The 16,900-nt window shown below is 32.6% G+C and overlaps 1 protein-coding gene and 1 non-coding gene across 2 annotated transcripts; one reads left to right on the plus strand and one right to left on the minus strand.

Annotated features, from left to right (window-relative positions):
* Positions 1-1,158: 1,158 nt before the first annotated feature.
* Positions 1,159-4,646, minus strand: LOC110638858 (beta-glucosidase 12). The gene is made up of 13 exons (XM_021789578.2): positions 4,441-4,646; positions 4,255-4,321; positions 3,853-3,911; positions 3,664-3,739; positions 3,468-3,545; positions 3,161-3,248; positions 2,748-3,009; positions 2,531-2,646; positions 2,218-2,435; positions 2,048-2,082; positions 1,849-1,951; positions 1,645-1,753; positions 1,159-1,560 (listed from the first exon to the last, which is right to left on the minus strand). Exons 1-13 carry the CDS (start codon positions 4,594-4,596, stop codon positions 1,323-1,325), a joined length of 1,605 nt encoding a protein of 534 aa, XP_021645270.2. The 5' UTR covers positions 4,597-4,646; the 3' UTR covers positions 1,159-1,322.
* Positions 4,647-12,533: 7,887 nt separating this feature from the next.
* On the plus strand, positions 12,534-12,640 carry LOC131182775 (small nucleolar RNA R71). The gene has a single exon (XR_009151036.1). It is a non-coding gene; the product is annotated as a small nucleolar RNA R71 (small nucleolar RNA).
* The last annotated feature ends 4,260 nt before the right edge of the window (positions 12,641-16,900 follow it).

Below are 16,900 nucleotides of genomic sequence, written 5' to 3' on the forward strand. Positions count from 1 at the left end.
GTAACTCTGATTTTGTGGCACTTCTTTAACTCTTGTGAGAGCAGCTGTTGCTGATTATCATTTAGGTGCCTCTGATTTGTTTGAGCTTTGTGGTTCTGCTTTAATAATGATGGTTACTGCTATAAGGGTGTTGTTGTTTGAGTTTTGGTGAAAGGTGCAGGATCGGGTACTACTAGCTTTTCCTATTAATGCAATAACTACTTCAAGTGATGCTCACCAGTCGTTGTTGATTGTTTGGGGTTGCTTGTATAGTAACAAGTTTTGTGGAATAATCTTTAGAGATTTCTGGGCGTATCCCACCTCTCTGGACTGCATTTTTATATCTGTTGAAGTTTTGTTTTAATCTTTTACTTTGGTCTATTATAGTTGGAGCCAATTTTGCATCCTGTTTGTTTGTTCCATCTCGTTTCATCTTTGTATCCTACTCTCTCACCAATTTTTTTTTCACTTAACATGCCGTGCCTAAGTTGGGAATTTTAGGGAAGCCTACTGGCTGGACAATTTTAGGGAAGCTCAATGGCTAGTGAATTTTAGTGTTGTGTGATCATGTTCAGTTTTTCGTAATTTCTAATATTAAAAAAATTCCTTTGTTCATATATATATATATATATATATATATATAAAATCATCCTTAAAGAAGATAAGTTTACATTAAATGGATGGGCCAAATAAAAAATTACTACCCCTAACCGTGGTTTTGAATTATGGTAATAATTTTAAACGAAGAAAACCTCTCTTTTACAGTTTTTTATTCTCTAGCAAAGTATAGCAATTCTATCGATGTCGCTTCTGAAGGGATATAGCTCCACCTTCTCATACCCCTTTAGGAGAATACTTTGCTTGAGATTATTACAAAAAATGAAATATGATGGAGTAAGCCGTTGCAATTTTCAATTAATTAATAGTGAATTAAAAAAATAGATTATTTTGTTAATAGAAGCGTAATTTAAAGATTAACTTGTTTCTCGTGAAAAATGAAGGAACGAAATTATGACTCTTGTCATACCCCAGGGATTAAATTGTAAATTAGCCTTCTTTGTACAACCCATTGGAAACAATTATGATGCTGGAATGTTGAGAATAATTAAGTATTAACATTTTTTTTTATTTAAATGAATTTTTTATTACTTTCCTACAACAAACTAGTATTGGGATCAATTTTACGAAAATAACACAATTTATTATTTTTTATTTCAAAGGCACAATACTAGTACATAAGTATGCATTAGACAGCTTATTATCACATCAAAAACCAACAGGAGACGAAATTCACATAGGGAATTACATGGGATCATTACAAGTTTTATTACAACACAAGGTCACTAGAATTGAGCAGTAGTGACCTCTGAGGAAGAGCTGTTGTATGGATTCAGTTCACAATCACCTTTGCGAAGCACAATTGTTAGGAATCGGCAGAACCAAATAGCTGAATCCTTGGGGTATCTTCTCAAGCTATCGTCTACATAGTGCAAACCAAATCTTGAAGTATAACCCATATTCCATTCGAAGTTGTCCAAAAATGACCACACAAAGTAACCTTTGACACTAACATTGTAATCCCTGCCAAAACCAATCATCATTAGTCTAATTAATTTAGGATTATACAAAACTTCTTTATAATTAAATATTGGAGATTGGACAAACTTAATGGATCCAAGCGCATTCCACATATGTTCTTTATGATAATTTATCCTGAAATCATCCTTAGCCACTTGCTGCTCAGTTTGGCTTTTGTTATTGTACGCATCCACCCCTGAGTTTTATGTACATAATTATTAGAAAAATCATTCCAAAATATACTTAATATTAACAAATTAACAAGCTTGATAAAAGGTATCAACAACATACCATTTTCAGTAATGTAAATTACTGGATCATTATATCTATCTTTGGTGTAGTTTAAAAGATATCGAATGCCTTTCGGGTAAATGTAAAGCCATGGTGAGTAAGCCTGTAAGTTTTAACATACATCAGCAATATTATTAAAAAAAAATATAATTCTCTTTGTTATATTTTTATTAATTCAATTTCTTGCATATATACTAACCCTTGGACCAATGGGTAGACCATCTTCATCATAAGCTGTAAATTTAAAAAAGAAAATGAAGATTACTGTGTTATTAATTAAGTTTTTTTTTAAAAAAAAGGAAACCACTTATCAGCACGTGCACATACACACATATACTCTTTTTTTACAATGTTTTTATATGAACTTACCTGTTACATTAACATGGCTATCCGTTTTGTATCTAGTATGATTTGGATCAGTAGTAGCATTTGCTTTTGCATAATAAGATGAATAGTATTGTAATCCAATAAAATCATAAGATCCTTTAAGTAATTGAGATTCTCTGTCAGTAAATTTTGGCAATCTATCTCCAACTAGCCTTTGCACGCTCCTTGGATACCAACCATTTGTCATAGGCTCCATAAACCTAGAAAGTATGAAAATGAAACTTGTATATTAATTGACGACTCCATGCATATAACAAAGGCTTATTTACTAACTTGATTTAGAAGGAAGACTCACAATCCAAACATAAAATCAAGGGCGGTTTTTGCTGCTTCCCTATCTTCAGTTTTGTTGGATATAGGTTCATACCAAAAGGCAAAGAGTGTTATCCCGATCTCGCCTTTTCGTTTTCCCTACACATAATAATTAATAAGCTCAAAACTACATATATTTCTATTTGAGAAAGAAAAATATCAAATCAATGTAATTTATTATATATATGTGTTTTACATACCTGGTATTGGTACTTCTCTCTATATACTTGTACAGCTGCAGCATGAGAAAGGAGTAAATGATGGGCAACTATGTAAGGTTCAGTGGCTGAGTCTCCAGCACTGCAATTATGATTCAGCCAAGATGAGCATCGACCAGGGGCGTAGATACCTTCATCATAGCCATATTCAATGACAGCCCATGGATTATTTAAAGTCATCCAATACCTCACTCGATCACCAAAATTTTCAAAGAGAAGATCCGCATAGTCACGAAAATCGTCCCTATTTTATTCAATTATTTAATAAGATTCTTTATTAATAGTAATTAATGAGCCATAGAAGAGAATATATTACTTTTCAAAGAAACTGATAAGAATGTATGATTTGAACTTTTGATATTTTGAAAATATGAGATAAAGTTGTGCACACTTACACAATATTAGGACTTAAAAAGCCACCATACTTATCCTGCAGGGCTTGAGGAGTATCCCAATGGAAAATAGTTACAAAAGGCTCAAGACCTGATTTTGCAGTGGAATAAATTAGAAGTTTTTGGAACGTTGAAGCATCATTAAGGATTTAAAAGATGATGTAAGATGGTTAGTTATTTAGCGTTATTCAAATTTTCCAAAGAATTTTTTTTTGTGGGGAAAAATAAAACCTTATATATGGGCACATCCCATTTATTTATTTTTATTTGCTATTTTGCATCTTTGAAGGAGAAAAGAGATAACCATCACCTTTTGCTATAGTTTCATCGATAATATTGTTGTAAAATTCAATTCCTTGCTGATTCACTCCTTCCCATACCCTTCCACCTGAATATTTAAAAATTAAAAAAAAAGAAAAAAATTTCAAATACGCAACGTAGCAAAATTTCATATCAAGTCAACAAATATCTGGAAAAATTCAAACTTTGATGATTGAAGTACTTACTAGGTACTACTCTGGACCATGAAATGGAGAATCTAGAAGCATTTAAACCCATTTGCTTCATTCTTTCAATATCTTCCTGTAATATTTGTTTTAGAGATCTTGCACAATTAATAATTTACTGTTTTAATAGTAAACAATGATTGTGAGAGAGAGAGAGAGAAAAAAAAAAAAAAAAAACGAAAATTATACTTTGTGGATGTCGTAAAAATCATCTGCTACATCTCCAGTGCTGTTATCCAATATCTTCCCTGCAAGGTTTTACATACAGAAATAATTAACATTTTTCACCTGCATATATAATATATAATATCTAGGATATTTCTTATCTAAATCCAGTTAACTATAAATTTAAGATACAAGTTATATGTTGAGATCCATCTGTTAAATATATAATTTTACATATTTGTATTTTAAATTTATAGTGGATTAGATATAAATAAGAATTTTATTTATTAAGTAAATAGCCTTGTAGTTGAGTGTTTGTCTCGTACTATGTGAAGTTAAATGTTCAAACCCTGATAATGGCATCCCTTATATGTTTCCGATATACCAATATATATAAATAGGCAACATACACTCAAACATGCATACCTGGGGTATGGGAAAATATGTCCCATACACTAGGTCCTCTGCCTTTTTCAAGTGCATCGCCTTCAATCTGAATAGGTCAATCAATATAGTGATTAATATATATTTGCACGTTTGTAAGTGTAAACAATTTGTGCATATTCCACTCTATCTGAACAGGAAATAGGTCACATTAAAGAAGGTTTGTACCTGGTAAGCAGAAGTGGAAGACCCGAAAATGAAGCTATCTGGAAAATAACCACGGCTAAAGTTTGATGGGATATCATCATCATCTGCTATCGTAGGAGGCACCCAGCTTACGAGGAAGACAAGAATCCATAATAGAAGAGAGTGTTTAGTAGCCATAATTGATGCTGTTATGGTTTCAAGTGCCTGTGGTTTTCGCTTATGGAAATGCCCCCTTTATATAGAGCTCATGCAAAGCTAGAAATTGTTCCAATTTGCAAAGAAATTATCCTTAAGAAATTATACTGAACCTTCAAGTATAACCATCGATGATTTCAAGTTGTCCAACAAAAGTAACCTTTGACAGGAACTCTGTACTCTCTGAAACAACCGATCATCATTCGCTATATTAATTAATCAAGGATTATATGAAACTTCTATGGTAATAATTTAATATCTTGGCTTAGCCTACACTTCCTTACCTATTTAACTAATCATCTCAGTTTAAAACATAATCAGTAAATTGGCCCACATTTTGGTAAGCATGGCCCACACTTTAAAACATCTTCTGTGTATGCAAAAGATTTTAAAATAAATTCGAACCAATTTTAGATTGCAATCATTTTGAATCAATTTGTTAATTTTCTTTAGAGAAAATTGAATAATATTCGTTAAAGTTAAATTCGAATTGATCTGGGTGAAATCAAAACGGATGAACTTTAAATTGGATCATAAAATTTATATGATTAATCTTTAATTTTGATTTTATTTAATTTTACGAGTGTTTTAAATTTAGACTACTTAATTAAAATTGATTGTGAGTATAAACAGTTTATATATTTCTCTCAAATAAGACGTGTTTATATTATATTGACAGGCTAAATAAAAATTAATTACTACCAATAATCACTGTTTGAATTAGGGTAATAATTTTAAATAAAGAAAACTCATCCAAGTTGACGCAACTTGTAGCATGTAGAGATTATCATGAGAACAAATCTCTAAAGAACAACAAAGGTTTAATCCAAACCAAGAAAGAGATAAAAATAAGTAAAAAAGTTTTATTAAAAATTGAAGAAATAAATAAAGTTACAAAAACTGAATATAATGGGAATATTTATAGGGTTTGATCGTTCTAAACTAATTAGAATAAGATAACTATTATATAAGAGTTTTAGATAAATTTAAATACAATAGGAAATCTAGATAGAATAGGAAGATAACTAATCTTAATTGAAATTGAATAACTAATAAATATTCTTATTAAAATAAATTAAAATTAAATAACTATAATGCTCGCATAGGAAGTAATAAATATGTCATTTATAATTATTGGTGCTTTAGCCTTGTGACAAAGCCTAAAGAATTGAAAGTCGCTATACTAGAAACAAACATAGGAAATGCCCTATAATTTTCTTTGTCTATGCTCTAATGCACTATATATATATATATTCTCTTTTACAGTTTTAAAGTTGGCAAAAGAAAAATGACCAAAAAGTAACATTAGGATTAGAAGAAGGAAATTGTACAGGTGGCCTTCTTTTGTTGCTGGTTGAGGCTTGGATTGGGTTTCAGTCATGAAGTTAATGCAGGGACGAATTTATATATTTGTTGCTTTGATTCTGGGCTTGGTGCTTGTTTTGATTATGGAGGGGTGGAATTTCGCTAATTGTCTTCGTGGTTTGTAATATTGATGCGTCTACGCAAGTACACGGGTCGTTCAAGTAGTAAAGATAAGATATCCACAGAGATTTGTTGTTTGAGTACCAAACTATAAAAGTCACGATTATTTGGGCTATCGATAATTTATGTCAAAAATAGAGTAAGAGATGCAGCAAATTAAATTGGAAAAATAAAGAAATTATGATGAATGAAGCAATTAAAATTCTAAGCACTATACTAATTTACTAAAATTTCAATAGGTAATTAAGGATTTAATTAATTAATGACAAAATTGATTCCAGAGTTGAGGTTCATGAAGTAAATTTTATTGGGATTTGGATAGGCAAAACCAAAATTAAGGAAAATACAATTTTGAAGGAAGTTGATTCTGATTTCCTTTAATTTCTCTTTCAAGCAAACTAAAGAGTATTTTAAAGGAAACTAAACCCTATTCTTATGCGATATTTAATTACTCAAAACTCTTTAAACATGTTAATCAACTTGAAATTCCTCTTAACCCACTAGTTTATTTCTAACACTAGGTGATTAAGTTCATTATCTTAATTATCTATCATAAATTTTCACCTCTCGATCCTTCAATCTAAGATTAAGAACAAAACCCAAAGGGTACCAATAATGGGTATGTAAATAAGCACACAAGATAAGAATCAAAATTTATATATATTAAAATTTGGCTAAAACCAGTCCAAATCCACAGATAAAACTTAAATCATTACACCCAACTCTGAAATCTTAAGTATCTACTCACTCATGCTTGTATTTACAAGGAGAAAATATGAAATAGAACAAGAAAACATTAAAATATAACTAAAAATAAAAGAACCCAGAAGAAGAAGATCCAAATCTCTGAAAAATGAAAGCTGAAAAACGTCACTCTGCAGGCGTTTTTCCTCCTAGAAATGGCATGATTCCCTCTTTTCTTTCTCTTTTGATTTTTCTCTCTCTTTCTCCTTATAGTAAAAATGAGAATATGATGCTTATATATCCCTTCAAGGTTTGCCCTAAAAATATTCTCTAAAGGGATAAAGACAAAAGGTGTAAAAGGTGTGAAAAGAGAACATTTTTCCATGTCAGCAAATCTGCCAGCGCCATCCCATATGCCTCATGTTGATTTAAGTTGTTTTCCACACGTCTCATGTTGATTCAGAGGAGTCTTTAGATTCTGCACGACCAGCTACACGGGGCATGTTGAAGTTCTTGAACCTTTCGGTGTGTTTTTTTTCCGAAATCTCTGTTTACACGACCCAGTGTGAATTTACATTCCTCATATGGATTCCTGTTGGCTAACTCTTATATTCACACGACTCTCAACACGGGGCATGTTGAGGCCTTGAAAGTCTCGGCTGGTCTTATTCTTTAAGCGAATTTTCTTCATTTTTCACACTACTTTAAGCTTTCAAATCACTTTGAATTTCTTCTATGTGGACCTTTTGTCTTTAAACCTTATTAAAACCTATCAAAAATATTAAAATTCTAAAAATCAAATATAATAAAATTAAAATTAACAAATTAACTAAAATAAGCATTAAAAGTATAAAATTACTAAACTAAAAAGGGCAAAATGGATGCAAAACTACTCTAAAATACCTATATGAGTTTATCAAATTCTCCCAAACTCAAATCTTTGCTTGTCCTCAAGCAAATTAAAAATAATTATATGCAATTGGGGTACCTTTTTCTTAGATTCATGAAAATCACTCATTCAAGCTTTTGAACTTATCTCTAGCCACCAACAAACCATATACCCATCTTCAAGATATAAGGAATTCAATTCTCACCAAAGTTATCACCGCTTAGCCTTGGGTCAATTATTCATTCCATTAAACCCAAACCAATCAATTATATAGAGAAATCATGCTAAAATAGGCTCTAAAACAATCCATAAACTAAAGCGTCTCAAATGATGATGGAAATAGTTTAAATGGATGAATAATGTGTCAATCCCATAGGCAAACCAACTAATCCAATCTCCACTAATGTAACAAAACACAATCAAGAGATCAAAATGACTTTTAATGGATATAATGGGGCTAAGGGGTAATAATGTGGCAAAAAAGAAAACGTAAAAGGGAAGCAAAACATGAAAATAATTAAATTGTTAAAAAGATCAAGATGCACTTTTCTTCTATTATTATTATTTTTATTTTTATTTTTATTTTTTTAAGAATCAAATGGGAGGAAGAACTTTACAATAAATCACCAATGCTAGCATACAATTTTTGCAACTCTTTTAGGGACTACATAAATAACATGAAATGATTGCTAGCCAATTTTACGTTAGTACTTCTCCCACTTGATTGTTATATACATTTTTTTTTTAATATCTATCTCTTAAACAAATTATTCTCACGAAGGACGGTAAGTGTTTAGGTTTATGGCTAGGTAAATTATGGGTGCCAAGGAAATAAAGGGTATAAATGAAGGCTCAAATTGGTTTCAAAGGGAAAATTTAAAATGAGGCTGGTTAAGGCTAAAAATGTGGGTTTAAAATTCGAAGAATGCCTTAATCATTTCTCTTTTCAAGTGAATGCTAAAATTTCGCCTCAAAAGGTCTAGAAGGCTTATTCTAGGATTGGTGAGACACAATTAGTTATTTCTTACTCTAGAGTTTTCTTTAAGCACTCAAAACTCAATGTAATTAATTGGGTGGCCCTTGGCTAAGAAGATATAAACCTAGATAAGAATCTCATAACCCAATACCAATCCGGAACTTTCAATCCATCAAACCCATCTAGAGATAAGCTCAATTACTTTTCAAAATGATTCTCAATCTTCAAAGAATTAGGTAAAAATATATATATATATATATATATATATATATATATATATATATATATATATATTTTATGTATGGATGCTTCCTAAAATGAATGCAAAAATTAAATAAAATGAAAAAATTGAAATAAAAACTATACATGATCTATATGATATCTATATGCAAGTGTATATATTTACATGGTGTAGGTGTATGGTGTATGGTATATGGTGTATGTGAACTAAGTAACTAAGTATAAATGAAATGCAATTTAAGTAATGTAAATAAAAAGGATTAAAAAATTTGCAAAAGTTTTGCCCTCCCCCAAACTCAAATTAGACAATATCCTCATTGGCTTAAATGAGTGAAAATATGGACAAACAGTAAATAAACTAATCAGCTCGTACAATATGTACAATTGGGAATTAAATAAGAATAATTAATTCAAAATTAAGCTCAAAATAATATGAACAATGTAGCTTGAAGAAAATATATGCAAAAGTATCCTAATTATATAAAATTAAATGGAAGTGAGTGAGGTGAAAAAGGGAAAAGTGAATTAGAAAATTTTATATTTTTTTGATTTTTAGGTGAACATGTGTGCTAATTAAGTAACATGAGGCATGTTGAAGTAAAGGTAAATTGGCATGCCCTGTGCTGAATGCTAATCAATTGATACTAGGTACTAACATGGGGCATGTCATGCCCCTTGAAAATTTCGGTGGGTTTCAAAAATTTTGCAATTTTAAGCAATTCAAATAGCTCACATGATAGCATAACCCTTAATATGAGGCATGTCATACTCAATGCTATCAGACCTGATATAAAACTCAAGATTTCACTATAAAACCCAAAATTCTAAAAATACTCTACCAAAGAACAATCAAATCAGTATGAATTATTTTCCAAAACACTTCAAAATATATCTCAACCATAATTCACACCTCAAAACACAAAAGTTTAACTTAATATCATGTATTGTCAACCCATATACTCATACCATCAAAGCATATTCAATTTATTCAATAAAAGTCAAGAAAGTACCATTCACATGAAAAAAATATGCAGCAAACTCAATCTTTAATGCATGCTTGACACTCAAAATAACAAAAATCAATACCTTGACACTTTATATTAAATTTCCACCAAATTAACACTTCAAAACACATATATCAACCAAACTTCCTCATTTCATCAAAGTATATTCAACCTGATAGCAATTTGGCATTAAAAAAAAAATACTGTTCACAATAAGATAAAAGTGCAGAATACTTTCCCAAATAGCAGTTACCCTTCCTTCTTGTAGCATATTACTAACTCCAAATTATAGCAATCATCCCTTCAAGATTAACAAAATTAAAATAAGCTGAATTGGCCAAACTAGCGCATATAAACATAGCTAAAACACTGAAATAAAGTCAAAATTAAATATAAACATGTTAAGCATCATTGCACAATCCTAGAGCAAAATTTAATCCTTATCATCAATTTCTCTCAACTAAATTTTCTGATTTCATTCTAGCTCAAGCAACACATCATCATGGAAAAAAATTTACTATTTACCAACAAATTAAAAGAAACACAGAAAACTTCCCCTAAATCAGCAACATAGTTTTCTTTGCAGCAATTTTCAAAACATCCAATCTTTGCATTTTGCCTACAAACCAAAAATTAGACAAATATCAAAATTTGAGTTATAAGGGATGAAATAAGAAAAAGAAAATTAATAAACTACTAAAAATAAACTTCGGTTGCCTCCCAAGAAGTGCTAATTTAAGGTCATTAGCTTGACCCCTTTTAGTTCATGGTAGTTGGAATTGGAAAGTGTTGCCTCCCTTCTTAGCAGGTGATGCAATAAATTTGTATTTCAACTTTTTCCCATTGACTATGAAAACACCTATTGCTTTGTTTAGAATCCCAACTATACCTTGTAAATTGCTCTTACAAACTTGATATGAACCTTCTGCTTTGAGTTGTTTAGATGGATCCTTAAGTTTTACTCTTGGAGTTTCATTCTTATCAAAAGGAGGTGGCAAAGGAGACTTTTTCTTTCGCACTGTATGCTGATTACACTGAGAATGAAGAATAATCTGACTTCCCTCCATCTTAATATCTTCCATTCCAGTATCATTTTCTATAACATCCACCCTATAGCAAGAATTTAGCACAGTCGATTCCTTGGAATCTTAGAATAAATTGAATTCTATTTCCTCTTCTCCCACTTTCAACTTTAATTTCCCATTATTTACATCTATATTAGCTCCTGCAGTAGCTAAAAATGGTCTTCCAAGTATGATGGGTGTTCTTACATCCTCCTCCATCTCTAGAACCACAAAATCCACAGGAATAAAAAATTTTCCAACTTTCAATGGCACATTCTCCAAAATTTCCACTGGATATTTGATAGATCTATCAGCTAGTTGCAAAGAAATGGTGGTGCGCTTCAAATCTCCTACTTTCAACTTTTCACAAATGGAGAGTGGCATTAAACTTACACTAGCTCCAAGATCACACAATGCCTTTTCAATACTTGTCTCTCCAATGTAAATGGAATATTGATGTATAACTTCTTCAAAACTTTCAAAAATTTTCCAAACTACTTATCTAGCTTTGCTTTCTAAAACCTCTGAGGATATAGTAATGGTGGCTTGTATAGTGGTGGAGGCATATACTTTTCCTCTTCTTCTTTTTCAACTTCCTTCTTCTTATTTGCTTCCTCATTAAATTCATCATGATTCGAAGTGAATTCATTCTTGTCTTCATCTTCTTTCTTCTTTTCCTCTTCTACCTCATTTTTCTCTTCTTCTCCCACAATTTTCTCACTCCTTAAGATCACTGTGTTGCAATGTTCTCTAGGATTCTCTGGTTAACTTGAAAGTTTCCCTTGTGCTTTGCTAGAAGAACTTACTTGACGAGCTATTTGGTTTTCCAACATCCTGTTATGAGTGGCAAGCTGGTATATCCTTGAAGTTAATTATTGAATCATTTCTCCTTGTTTCTGTTGAGCAGTTAAGAAATTCTCTATTATAGACTTCAAAATTAAATCTAGGTCTGAAGACTGAACTGGTGGTTGTGGAATAGGTGCATTTTGATTCCTTTGTGGTGGAAATCCAGGTGGTGCTCTGTTTTGTTGAAAATTCTGCTATTGTTGCTGAAAATTAGGAGGTTGTTGATAGTTCTGTTGCTGCCCTTATCGACCTCCCCAAGAAAAGTTAGGGTGGTTCCTCCATGGTGGATTATATGTAGTAGAAAAATGATTACCAATTGGTTTCTGATTGTAATTTCTAACAAAATCAACTTGCTTATTTCCAAACTCTTGCCCATAGGAAGGAAAATCATTGATACAATGCATATTTCCCCCCACCAACATCTTCTGTATGACTAGATCCTCCAATTGATGAGTCAACCTTCATGCTTAACTTATCCATTTTTCTAGTCAAAGCATCAAATTTGGCATTGAACATACTCATGGCATCTAATTCATATACACCAACTGGTGGCTTCTTCGTTTCATTTCTTTCACAGCTCCATTGATAATTGTTGTAAGCAATTTTATCCAATGCTGAATAAGCTTCATCTTCTGACTTCTCCATAAGATCACCTCTTGAAGATGCAACAATTATACTTCTAATTGCTGGAGAAACACCATTATAGAAATGTTGAACTAGCATATTTAGGGATTCCATGATGTGGACATCTCCTTTGAAGATCCTTATATCTCTCTCAAGCTTCATAGATACTCTCATCATCCCTTGGTCTGAAAGAAGTTAATTCATTTCTCAATTTTGCAGTCTTACTAGGAGGAAAGTATTGAGCCAAGAAAGCTTGTGACAACTCATCCCAAGTAGTTATTGAGCCCGGAGGTAATGAATGCAACCACTCCCTAGCACGATGCTTCAAAGAAAAAAGAAATAATCTCAGCCGAATGGCATCATCTGACACTCCATTTATTTTTAGCATGTCACTAATATCAAAAAAATGTGCAAGGTGCACATGTGGACTCTCAGTAGGACCTCTCCCACACTGTGATTGTTGAACCATTTGACAAAGTGAGGGCTTCAACTCAAAGTTGTTTGCTTCCACTCTAGGCCTTGTAATACTCGATCAAAAATCTCCAAAACTAGGAAAAGCATGATCCTTAATTGATCGGTTGTTGTTGTTTGTCATAGCTTCTATCACTTGTTGCTCTTGCTATCTTTGAATTCTGAGTTCAACTTTTCTTCTTTTAGACTCTGCTCTTAAAGCTTTAGCTGTCTTTTCAATCTCAGGATCAAAAATTAAATTTCTGCACTTTTTGTTCTTCTCATATAAAAGATATGTACCTAAAAAATCAAAATAAGAAAATCTCAAAGTAAAATGATAAAGAAGAGAAATTAAAATAAAAAAAAATAAAGTGCCCAAATTAACCAAACAATCAATCGTCTAATATCAAACAAAAACAAATCCCCGGCAACGGCACCAAAAACTTGATGGTTCTCCGCAAGTATACGGGTCGTTCAAGTAGTAAAGAAAATATATCATCCCACAATGATTTATTGTTTGAGTACCAAACTATAAAAGTCACGATTATTTGGGCTATCGATAATTTGTGCCAAAAATAGAGTAAGAGGTGCAGCAAATTAAATTGGAAAAATAAAGAAATTATGATGAATGAAGCAATTAAAATTCTAAGCACTATACTAATTTACTAAAATTTTCAATAGGTAATTAAGGATTTAATTAATTAATGGCAAAATTGATTCCAGAGTTGAGGTTCATGAAGTAAATTTTATTGGGATTTGGATAGGCAAAACCAAAATTAAGGGAAATACAATTTTGAAGAAAGTTAATTCTGATTTTCTTAAATTTCTCTTTTAAGCAAATTAAAGAGTGTTTTAAAGGAAACTAAACCCCATTCTCATGCGATGTTTAATTACCCAAAACCCTTTAAGCATTTTAATCAACTTGAAATTCCTCTTAACCCACTAGCTTTTTCTAACACTAGGTGATTAAGTTCATTATCTTAATTATCTATCATTGATTTTCACCTCTCGGTCCTTCAATCTAAGATTAAGAACAAAACCCAAAGGGTACTAACAATGGATATGTAAATAAGCACACAAGATAATAATCAAAACTTATATATATTAAAATCTGGCTAAAACCAGTCCAAATCCACATATAAAACTTAAATCATTCCACCCAACTCTGAAATCTTAAGTATCTACTCACTCATGCTTGTATTTATAAGTAGAAAATATGGAATAGAACAAGAAACATGAAAATAAAACTAAAAATAAAAGAAAACAAAAGAAGAAGATCCAAATCTCTGAAAAATGGAAGTTGGAAAACGTCACTCTGCAGGCGTTTTTCCTCCTAGAAATGGCGTGATTCCCTTTTTCCTTTCTATTTTTATTTTTCTCTCTCTTTCTCCTTATAGTAAAAATGAGAATATGATGCTTATATATCCCCTCAAGGTTTGCCCTAAAAATAGTCTCTAAAGGGATAAAGACAAAAGGTGTGAAAAGAGAAAATTTTTCCATGTCAGCAAATCTGTCAGCGCCATCCCACATGCCTCATGTTGATTTAAGTTAGTTTCCACATGCCTCATGTTGATTCGGAGGAGTCTTTAGATTCTGTACGACCAGCCACACGGAGCATGTTGAATTCCTTGAAACTTTCGGCGTGTTTTGTTCCGAAATCTCTGTTTACACAACCCAGTGTGAATTTACATGTCTCATGTGGATTCCTGCTGGCTAACTCTTATCTTCACACGACCCTCAACACGGGGCATGTCGAGGCCCTTGAAAGTCTCGGCTTGTCTTCTTCTTTAAGTGAATTTTCTTCACTTTTCACACTACTTTAAGCTTCCATTCACTTTGAATTTCTTCTATGTGGACTTTTTTGCCTTTAAACCTTATTAAAACCTATAAAAAAGATTAAAATTCTAAAAATCAAATATAATGAAACTAAAATTAACAAATTAACTAAAATAAGCATTAAAAGTATAAAATTACCAAACTAAAAATGGCAAAATGGATGTAAAACTACCCTAAAATATCTATATAAAATGAGTTTATCAAATATGAGGTTCGGTAATGTAGAGCTGATGAACTTGTGACGCTCTCTTTGTAACAGCCTGATCCTTCTCCAGTTAGTATTGTCCGCTTTGGCCCATGGGCCTCACGGATTTGTCTCTTGGGAGGTTTCATTCCCAAAAGCGCGCTGACCAGGTGAGGAAGACTCCCACATATATGGCCCAAATCTTTCCTTCCCGTTTCCGATGTGGGACACGAAGTTTCCACCCCAGTACGTAGCTGGTTGAACAAGCACGTCCCAACCCCATCCCTGGGTCATGACAAGCCCACCAGCTTCCGCCTGGTGCGTCCTCGCACCACACACCGTACTAGAGGGAGTCCAGCTCTGATACCAAATTGTAACACCCTAGGCAAATCCCACATCGGCAAAACACGGGAGAGATTTCTCGTTTCCGATGTGGGACACGAAGTTTCCACCCCAGTGCGTAGCTGGTTGAACAAGCACGTCCCAACCCCATCCCTGGGTCGTGACAAGCCCACGCGTCCTCGCACCACACACCGTACTAGAGGGAGTCCAGCTCTGATACCAAATTGTAACGACCCAGCCCACTAGTGATATTGTCCGCTCTGGGCCGAAGCCCTCACGGTTTTAAAACGCGTCAATAGGGGTTAGGAACCTCCATCTTATGAACCCAGCATCTCTCCCGTGTTTTGTCGATGTGGGATTTGCCTAGGGTGTTACAATCTACCCCCCTTATGGGACTCGAGGTTTGCCCCACCATCGTTCAAGGTTGCACGCGGAGCAGCTCTGATACCACAAATGTAATGGCCCAACCCACTAGTGATATTGTCCGCTCTGACCTAGCCCATACTAGGCCTCACGGTTTTAAAACGCGTCAATAGGGGTTACAAACCATCAACTTATAAACCCAGCATCTCTCCCGTGTTTTGCCGATGTGGGATTTGCCTAGGGTGTTACACTCTTGACTGTTGATAGAGGTGCTGAGGTGATTATCCATGAAGAGGTGGTTCTTTTAATTGTTGATTTCATCAACAAGCCTTGGACTTAATTTTAGGATGTCTGGATGTGGGATCGGTTATATTGATTTTGTGTGTTTTGATGACAAATGATCTATTACAGTATTGAGTGATAAAGGTTCTTGGAGTCCTTTGGGTCCCAATTGCTGAACTCTTCGTTTGTTTTTGGGACCATTTTCTCTGCTTTGTTATTTTGTCTTTATTCATATTTTTTCACTTAGTATTCATCGTTCTAGATTGGATGTTTTGGATATGTCTGATGATTGGGTCTTAGGCAGATGTTACATGCTAATTACCATCAAATTCAAGGATAAAATGCTCAAAGCTTTCTAGGATTGATAATGTCCTAGATTATCAATCTGGATCATGAACGGATCATGAAGGTCATTAGTAAAGCCATGCCCGGATGTAGGAGAGGAGAGCTAATTACACAATATATCAGGAGCACTAAATTTTAATACTCACTTAGACATATATTTTTACTTTTTTCATGTTAATATAAAGTATGACCTATGATTTTGAATAGAAGAAGTATGTGCTCTAGAAGCACACAGTAATTTTTCAGAGGGGGAGAATTGAGATCTATTTATTTCAGCTATTAATATATCTTGCAAAAATAACTTTTTTTAACTTTTTTTAAATCTAATTCAGAAATGAAAAAAGTTACAGCGTTATTAGATAATAATATTTTATGAATTGATATACAAGTTTGATCTTCCCCTATCTATAGTTAATGGTATCACGGATTACCAGCCACTGGGTGCATTCGAATCTGATTTCACTTTTTCTTTTAAATAAAAACTGAAATCGAATTAAATTTAGTATTGTAATGTAGTTTATTTTTTAATATTTTATATAAATTCAATTGGATTTTTAATTTTGATTCAATTTTGTTGAATTTTAATTCGAGTTTTGATTCTTTATATGCAATTATTGCATGTCATGAAGCTAAATTATAATTTAGACTTTAAAGTTAGTTGCTAATAATAAC

The sequence above is a fragment of the Hevea brasiliensis genome, chromosome 8, assembly GCF_030052815.1.
Source record: "Hevea brasiliensis isolate MT/VB/25A 57/8 chromosome 8, ASM3005281v1, whole genome shotgun sequence".
NCBI lineage: Eukaryota > Viridiplantae > Streptophyta > Magnoliopsida > Malpighiales > Euphorbiaceae > Hevea > Hevea brasiliensis.